At 31.8% G+C, this 10032-nt stretch overlaps 1 protein-coding gene across 1 annotated transcript; it reads right to left on the reverse strand.

Moving 5' to 3' along the window:
• Positions 1-2308: 2308 nt before the first annotated feature.
• Positions 2309-6030, reverse strand: LOC123198810 (growth-regulating factor 1). Its single transcript, XM_044613595.1, has 4 exons — positions 5333-6030; positions 4643-4867; positions 3904-4258; positions 2309-3512 (listed from the first exon to the last, which is right to left on the reverse strand). The coding sequence occupies exons 1-4, from the start codon at positions 5760-5762 to the stop codon at positions 2717-2719; spliced, it is 1806 nt and encodes a 601-aa protein (XP_044469530.1). The 5' UTR covers positions 5763-6030; the 3' UTR covers positions 2309-2716.
• Between the last annotated feature and the right edge of the window lie 4002 nt (positions 6031-10032).

The following is a 10032-nucleotide window of genomic DNA, read 5'->3' on the forward strand; positions in this document are numbered from 1 at the left end:
CACATCCTAAGCTTCATTGGACATCGATCAAATATCCAACTGAGTAGAGAGAGACCATTAGAGGAAGAGGTCATCGGTAGTGACGTCAGAGATATGAAAACTAAACTTTAGAGGACAACTATCATTTTTTAAAACTTGAGTTAGGGGAAACTTTTAGTTTTTAAAGTTTAAGGAGGATAAAAGAGATAAAATTTTAAGGGATTAGGGTTTCGTTAATTTTAACCATTCATGGGTGAGTAAATAGAATTTTTAAAATTAAAAGATGAAAACTTGAAATTAAAGAATACTTTGGGTGGGAAATAGTCTTTTGGCCATTTTTTAACTCAAATTAAATCGCATCATAATTTTTAATTTATTTGATTTAATTTTATGGTTTTAACTAAATTGTGGCTCCAAGAGAATATTTTATGGCTTATGAATGACAGATTTTTCGGTAAAAAGTGAATGTTGAATTCAAATCATTAGTAATAAAAAATGTAAAGACTTTGTTTTTATTGATTGTTTCAAATAAAATTATAAATGAAATTTCAAGATATTATTCTTACATGATCTTATGGAGCCCTATTCGGCCTGCCCACAGAGAACTTTGTTCCAGTTTGGGTCATCTTGTCACGTTGCAGCCATGAAACTGAGAAGATTCTGTGGCTGGTTTTGGGTAATCTTGGCCTGATTAGATTATCAAACTATACGGATACATATAAGTATATATATCATATTATGAGACATAATTTATATACCTAATTTTATATTTAAAAATACACATAGCATTATTCTTAGATTTAAAATAGTTTATAAAAAAGTATATCTTACAAAAGGGAATTTTGACGGTTCTCCCAAGGGGGGGTGCAGCAAAGGTGGGGGGTTGTTCAAGCATAAGAGTATAGTAGACATATTAAGGGGTTGGGTAAGCTTGCGTCATTATCAAGCCTGTAGGTTGACCCGACAAAATCCAATAAAAATTTATTTAAAAATTATAATTTGATGGATTACCCATAAAAGCATACATACTCACTTGTTAAAAGACTGCAAATTTTAGTGAGTTGATCTAGCTCGCTAGGCTTGACAATTAGAAGGTTTAGGTAGAGCTATGGTTGCATACAGATTCATTTGCTAAAAGACTATAAATCTTAGTAAGTCGACCTAACTCGTTACGTCTGACAATTAATAGGTTTAGGTAAGGTTTAATTGTCAATCGCTCTGGGTCATGTCAAAATTGGCTTACCACGACATAGTGTCATCTTTAGAGTATAAGTTCGAAACTCTGTAATAAATTAAAATCAAATTTTTTATTTACTCAATACAATTGTTTAAGATTTTATCTGTTTGAGTTGATTGATTCAATCCTAACAGGACAATCTAACTCATTACCAACTGATCGTCTCTCTTTGTGGTTGTAATTTTAAAGTCGTATTTCTTTATAGTTCACTAATTTAGTAATAGCAAACAAGTTGGTAATTTGTTAAGATCAAATATTAGATTCCTAATCTTTCCGTACATTGGAGACTTTCCCACTTAGGCAATGACACACTCAGATGCCATGTGGCCTCAACTATTGCAATCATCATTGCCAATTCTCAACCGGCTCCTTCCCTCCAGGTTTACATAGAAAGGGACGCAATCTAAACTGGCAGTTGGGACCAGTGAGTCTTTGTAGGAAAAGTGAAAAAGAATCTTCACCCACTGCTTCTCTCTGATTGAGATATCAACAATTCATCCCACAAAATCTTGCAGCCCATTTTGAGACGCTAAAAATTATGTTTGTACAAGTCTGAATTGAAAAACATGTTTCAGCCATTCTATCATCTGATTTTGCTCTATTCTGATCTATGCAATCAAATAATGCCCGGTTGTAAAATTTATTCTTATATTTCATCTTTATCTCTGAGAAAGCACGTTAATAATTCAGTGATCGGCGTGCCAATCTGTCATCTTTATGCAGGTCTGCTAAGAGAAACAAGTTAAGAGGACAGATATTCACGAACCATCATGAGATAAATAGTTCATTTATATATTATGGGTCCAATTGGCAGTTGACAATAGGTCCCAGTCTTGAGAAATATGACTAAAAGTCAAGCTAAGTTGGTAATGGTGGAAGTAGTGTCAGTGGCTGGGCCATTCTTGAGCCTAAAGGGTAATCAACAGACTGAGGGGGGCAGTTGAGTAGTCTGCCGGGTAGGCAAGCCACAAAAGTGCCTCCTGCCTGGAGTAAAGGAATCTCTCTGCAACCTATCCAGCAGTCCAATGAAAATTCAATAATGTTGATACATAGGATGCAATCCATTAACTGGAGATAAAGTTTGGAGAGAAATATATCAACATTATGGTCCAGGTCATACAGCCAAGCCACAATAATCAGTATGCATTTTGAAAGCTTACGTCATCATGGAGCTGTAACCCCAGTATTTTGGGGCTAGCCTGCACAAATCAACAGATTTTACAGCTCTATCATGTTAAGGGAAGCTGCCCCTCCAACAACCAAATGTTTGGCCACTAGCCAAAAAGGATGGAACTTAATCATAAACTACCTCGATTCATAAACTATAGGGACCCCAAGGTTCATGAGTTTAAATGACTAATGCATAACAATGTGATGTACTTTTGAAAACTGCAAGCTGAAGAACCTATCACAGAAACTAATAACATACAACATAGTTGCTGCAAAGCTGTCCACTCTGATCCAGCTACTTGTGTCTTTCTTGCCTGATTCTTTTTCTGATTACAGAGATGGAATGGGGGAGGAACTAAGAAGGGTTGAGCCTTCACAGATGATCACTCCATCATGTGTTGTCTTGTTATCAGCTATTGAACTGCTCCCTGAACTACTGTTTGAAAGTGAACAGAAAGTTGACTTTTGCAAGACACCCGTTGGAGAAGATCCCAACTGCTGGGTGCTATCCCACCCTTTAGTTACCAGGTTAAGAGATGAACTCTTGCAGTTACCCACATTGTTTGAGGTATTGGTTAATGCCTCTCCTAAAGGACCACCCATTGAAGTTCCCCAAGACTTAGATATCCAGTTTGTTAGCTTTTGGGTTGGCTCATTGAGATCTTTGTTTAACCCCAAACCCGCTTGGGTAGGTTCAAATTCATGAGATAACCGAAGTGGTGATAGAGCTAGTTTCTCGCTGTTCGGTGAGGATGATGATGAGAATTCTGGAGCTATAGGAATTGACATTGACAGTTGAGTCCAGTCTGACTTAAGGTCTTCAGGCCAAGTAAGGACAGAACAATTAGACTCATCCTTAGGCCAGTCATCCATGAATTTCCGAAGAGGATTTTGATCTTGGGTTTCATGGTCATTAAAATCTAGGAAAGACCCACCACAGTTTTTGGAATTCGAATATGAGCTCCTTTGAGAAGGATTAAGTAGGGAGTCAGAGCAAACAAATCCAAACACAGATTGAGAGGATTCTTCAAATGGAATATCTTGTTTTATATCAGGGAAAGTAGATTCATTAGATTTTAGGTTGATGGTGGAAGACATCATGGAGATAGTCCGCAAATCTTGCACTCTGCCACACAAGTTCACATTGCTTAGAAATAAATAGTGCAAATATCCGAGAAGGGAATAAGGGTAAAAGAAATTTAAAAAGCAACACAAAAAAGAAAAAATGTTAAACTCCAGAATTTTAGAATTATGTTGTTTTTCATAATTGCCTTATCCAACTATCAAAGTTACTCTGGAACAGAACAATTACAAATATATCATAGAATCCAAAGTCTTGACCATTAGGACTAGTTTCTGTCACCAAACTAGAAAGAAATAATTGGATCTTCTTTATACTAAAGGAAAAGTAAAAGAGAGTATAAGCATGAAAACCATTAAGTGCAGTGTCATCTTTAAAATCAAAGCATATGATGAAAAAAAGATAAAAGCTCAAATTCAAAAAGCTTATTCTTCACCTGCTGACAAGGGCATCCGCAGAAGGTTTGGTAGCACCAGGCTGTAAGTTTTTCAATTGGTGCTGGGTGATGCCTAGACTGTTGGATGCACCATCACTGGTTATCGCCGATGTTGACACAGAGGAAGTCATTGGCACCAGCTTCAAATTAGTGGTCCCAGAGGCTGCATGGCCGGTCTGGCCTTCCACGGGCTTTCTTGAACGATGGCGGCCCCTATTAATGTGTCTTTCACAATACTTCTGATCTGCAACAGCATCCCTCGAGCACCGCCATTTCTTTCCATCCGTTCGCCTACACCTCCCCGGCTCAGGATCAGTGTTGCTAGCATAGCCCAGATGGAAAGACCCCCATCCATCTGTAGAAATTTGCAGATGTATAAATAAATAAAAGCAGAAAAGAAACCGACCAACCAAAAGCAATAAAAGAAGAAGATGATGAATTTTATGAAGCACAGTGTTGCTTTATAGCTAAAATTACATCCCTTTTTTATACCTAAAAAAAAAAAACTTTCAAACAAACAATAACAGAAAACTTTATGATTTCTGCAAAAACCAAAATGTCACAAGTGCACATTCCAAATTTCCTATCAATTGCAGCAGAATGAGTTCTAAAAACTTAACAGAAGAGCAGAAACTAAAACACCACTGCTCTCACCAAACATAATTTTCTAAAATTAAAATAACTCTAGAATAATACTAACAACACAAAGTATAGAGCATTTCAAAGACAATAAGCTTACATGAACTGGGAGAAAAGGATCCAGAAGATGAGTAATGCATGTCAAACGTTTGAAAGGACTTTCTGATGGGGATGAGCAAATTGGGTGGTACAGACACATTTGCACTGACATACTTGTAGATCAAGGCCTGGTGTTCTAGCTCAATCCACTGAGAAGGAGTAAATGGTCCTTTAACCACAGAAAAAGCCCCATGCATGCCTACATTCAAACCTCCAGAACCATAACCTGTAAAATGATACCCAGATTAACTTAATCTCTTAACATTTATGGTATGTAATGGAAATTTTCAACTTTAACAGGATAAAGGGAATCTATAAAGCAAAAAGGCACAACAAGAGAAAGGCAAAGACAACCAAATCACTCACATTTGCTGGTACTATTGATTTCCCTAACAAGTCCATATTTTAAACATTTTACAAGAACTAGAGAAAGAATTACCGGATTAGTGATGAAAGAAGGAAAAAAAAAAAAAAACTGGACTTTCTCTTGACAAGACTCAAAAACTAAAAAAGAAATTTACAAAAATGTCCATGAAAAGACCTTCAACTGGACTGAGACCAAAACCTCATAACACAACTAAAAACTTCATCTTCTACTCCAAAAATTTCCCATATTCACCCCCTTGAACACACATTCCCCAAAACCAGCAAAACAGTACAAACGAGACACAAAAATATATCATTAATTAACCTGCAGGTCTTGGATAAGCAGGAGGTGTGAGGTGGTGGTAGTAAGGTAAGACGGTGGGTTGCGGGCTTCTTTCAAGAAATGCATCAGTACTTGTATTGAAAAAAGGAATTTCTGATTTGTTTGAAGAAAAGCTCGGCATTTGTTCCGGTTGACGAGAAGTATCACCAGAAGCAGAAAAAATAGAATTAGATCTTAACAAAGGAATGCCTTGTTGCAATGGCATTGGCTTGGAAGCTGAAGAGAAGTCGCCAGTTTTTGGTGTTTTTAAAGCTTGCCGGTCGTATTCAACAGAGCCGGATCTTTCTTGCTTAGAGAACCTAGAACCAAAAACAACCTTTGCAATGGTCTCAGATGGCACAGAAACTGAAGATGGAGCTCCATTTTCAGGAGCCACAACAAGACCCTCCAAACCCAGAATCCCAAAATCCATGTCGAAGACGCACACCAACACCGCCAATATTCTAAACAAACTCCATACGGCAAAATAAGGAAAATAGCAAATGAGTTTAATTAATCAAGTGAAATGAGAAAGAAGTGGGTTTTTCTTTGTAACTCTAAACAGTGTCGAGCTGAACACAACGAAGAAGAGAGAAGCTCATGTTAAAGGTCAGCCTGTTTTGTAGTGTTTAAACAGATCATTAAGTAAAAAGACTGATCGATGGAAAAAGAAATAATTGGAGAGAGAGAGAGAAAGAGAAAGAAACTGATGCAAGGACAAAGAGTAGTACCAAACACAGACATGCCGCTTATATATATGTGCGTAGGTGTCAAGCTTCACTCACCAAGATCTCCTGGCGCTTGATATTGGTTTTGTGGTAAAAAAATAACACTTTTTACATAAGTTTGAATTTTTTAAATAATATATTAAAATTAAAATTTCAATTTATATAATTTAGTGGGTATAAAATTATTTATTAAATCAAAATTTATTTTATTTAATATGATTAATTTGATCTTAAAAATAATAATCTAATTTGAATGAAGTTCTTCGTTACAAAAAAAAAAACCTCCTCAGATCTTCAGTGAGTTTGCGAGTATTTCAAGTTTTGGTTTATTGGCCTCTGAATAATTGTTTGAGTAACAATGAAAGAGCTTTTATGTATAAAAGGATATAGGTTCAATTTTGATCGATATACAGTAACAAACCCAAGAATTTTGTTGAGGGGGTCGTTCAACTCTTTTGTCAATTAATTAGTAAAAATTTTTAAATTTTGAGTGAAAAAAATAATACCATTTCAAAAAATTCAAAAAGAAAAATACAATAACACAATCTCTTCACGTGAAGAGAGAAAAAATAATACAATAACACAATTTTTATTTTGAATGTAACTTGGATACTTTGAAGAAACAAAAAAATGGCCCGATGATGAAAATAATATTTGTAAAATAAAATAATAAAACAATGAGAGTACGACTTTTTTCACTTTAAAAATAGGTTTTTAGAGACAATATGGAGGGACGAAGTGAATTAAATATTACATGGAGTAAATATTTTGGAGAATACTTGGACTACACGATAATTTAAAAAAAAAATTAGGGTTAGCTTATTATAAGCTTTTTTTTTTTTTAATTTTGTGGGTAAGTGTGGGCGGACCCTCATTGTACATCAAGTCCGTCCATGTCAATGTAATTGGTTCAATCCAAAATGATAATTCGATTTGAATAAAATTTGTTGTTATATAAAAAAGTTTTGGCTTAGATATAATATTATGTTTAAATACTTTAATGCTGGTTTTGGATTTAGTGATTAGTTAGTATTTAATATCTAATTGGGATTTTAATTCTTGCATTTTTTTTATTTTCATATTTTATATTCACTTCTTTTATAATTTCCCTCTTTCTATATGAATTTGAAATGGGCTACTTGATGTAGTACAATATCACATCAAAGAATTGAATAAAACGTAACAATATTTTTTAGGTTAAATTATCATATTTAAAATGTTTGGGACTAACAAAAAGTTGTTTTTTATTTTTAAAATTAATAAATAGTAAAATAACTATTTTATTTTTACGCTATTAGTTTTTTAAATAGAGTTTGAATTTGAGTGGCAAAATTTATTCATGCAAACTAGGGGTAGAAAATATTTTTGGACCAAACATTGGGTGGGAAAGTGTTAATTATTCTAAGGGGGTTTTTAGTTGAGGAAATTAAAAATTACTCTGGTAATTTTTTAGATTTAATAACTATCTTTATAATTATTAGATCGGTTAATTTAATTATTTTATTTTAATAAACCAAAAGATGTATTCTCACTCTAGGTTTAGTGTAAAAACAAATACATATTTATAGGATTTTAAAAACTCAAATACCTACATAAAGTTTACTCTATTTTCACATACCTAAAAATAATTTGTGAAGTTTTAAAATAAAATTATTATTTTATTAATAATATTAAAATAAATAAAATTATATTATATTTTTTAATTTTAAAAATTAATTATTTTTTTATAATTAATATTATTAACTCTATTTTAATTATTAAAAAATTATTAAAATAATTTTAATTTTATTATAATTATATTTTTATTAATAAATATTTTAAAACAAAAATATCTAATTTTTTATTATTTTTATTTCTTACTGTAATTTTATTCTGTTCCCACCTTCCCACTAGTGCCTGAGTCGTTAGTCTCAATAGATGTGACTTTTCTTCAACCCGTTTCTCTATCATTATTCTGATGCTTCAGTAATCTAATCAAATCTTATCTGTGATTTCATTCCGGACATGTCAGCAAACATATATTATACTTACGGAGATTGGGATGGGATTTTGAAACACGATCGATAAAAAAAAAAATCTTAGTAATCAGATAAATATTAAAAATAAAAATATATATGTTTTTTATCTTTATTTTTTTATTCATATTTTTATCTCTTTATAATAATATTTTTATAATTTTAGATTATTTATATTTTTAAATATTTTTATTATATATTAATATAATTAATATATAATATTTAAAATAATAAATTAATTTTAATTTTATTATTTAATATATTTTTATAATGTTTAGAAAAAATAAAAAAGAGATTTTTTTTCATAGATACAAATACGGATTTTTTTCCTATAGAAATAGAGAGAGAATTTTTTTTTTTTGTAATAAGGGGACAAAAAATCTTTATTATTCCTGTAACAAGAATGCATATTGATATCCATTATTGAGACTGGGACGGAGACAAAGACATTAATCCTCTCCTCACCTCTCTATGTTGTCATCCCTATATAGAGATGTGCATGATTCATTTTGAATTATAAATCAAATCAGACAGTTTAAAAATTACGGTTTAGTTTGATTTAATTTATTAAATAGTTTAGTTTTAATTGATTAATTTTTTAAAAATAATTTTTAATTTATTACTATCTAGTAATTTTCAAATTGAAATAAATTGTAAACCTATTTTTTATAATATATATATATATTAGATATAATTTTTTAATCAATAATTAAGTATATAATTTATTTTATTATTATTTATATTATTTATTTATATTATATTATAAAAAATATAATTTTATTAATTTTACTAAATTATATATATTTAAAAATAAATAACTTTAATACATTTAAACCATAATTTAAACTAAATTATATATATATATATATATTTTAATTTAGTGTGATTTGCGCTGAAATCTAAAAAAGTTGCACTTTTTTGTCTTGTTGGTGACGTTGCAATTTTGAGAGTAGCCCCGTAGCCCAACAACTCTCTGCCGGGGCAGCCCTCTACGGCCTACCCTGCTTTTTAAAATTATCTTTATATTTATTGTCGAGCCTCAACCGCATGGGCATTGAAATCAAATTGGTCAGAACTTGGCCGTGAGATTTGACTTTAATGAAAAGGCAAGTTGACGGAATGCATGCATTGCATTGCAACACATCACGTGCTACAAATAAATGAACAAACATGTTGAATTAATATTTTACTATTCCTATCTTCAATTCCCTTCTTTGTTTGTACCTTGTATCCTCTTTTATTAAATAAATTACCATTTTATTTATTATTCATGGGGGAACATAAAAACAATCTAAAGAAATGGGCACAACAAGATGCCAAATTATGGGCTTGTCTGCCTACATCATTGTTTTTTCGAAGGCCGAAAGACTTATAGCCTTTGATGTATTTTTAAATTTTAAAAATTTAAATATATATCTGTCAGTTATTAAAATTAATAAAATTTATTAGTTTTAAAAGTATAATTGTTATATGATTAATAATATTAAAAAATAAAATTTTATTTTATTTTATTTTTATATTATAATTTTAAAAATTTATTATTTTCTCTTACTTAAAGTGAGAAATTACATTTTTTTTCTTTAGGGTTTATTTTTATTTCTCATATTTTTCAACCATTGGAACCATCTCCTACTCTGTCACTCGTTTTCTCTGGCTTTATCTCTCTCTTGCACTCTCTCTTCCTCTCAGGGATATCTCTCCCTCCATATCAACACAACTACAATGATTCGAATGCATAGATCTATCTCTACCTTCCATTGCATTTGTCGATCAATCCATCACACAAATCTACATTTCTTCGTATGAATTAAACACAATCCATCTTCTATCATGTGTTGATCTAGTAGAAGGAAGAGACAAATATGCCATTTTCATGATCAACATCTTCCATTTGTCTTCATGTGGGAGGTGGGAGGAAGTGTTGACAAAAAAGAAGGTATGGGAGGTCGACTGAAAATAG

Source organism: Mangifera indica, chromosome 16 (genome assembly GCF_011075055.1).
Source record: "Mangifera indica cultivar Alphonso chromosome 16, CATAS_Mindica_2.1, whole genome shotgun sequence".
In the NCBI taxonomy this organism is placed as follows: Eukaryota; Viridiplantae; Streptophyta; class Magnoliopsida; order Sapindales; family Anacardiaceae; genus Mangifera; species Mangifera indica.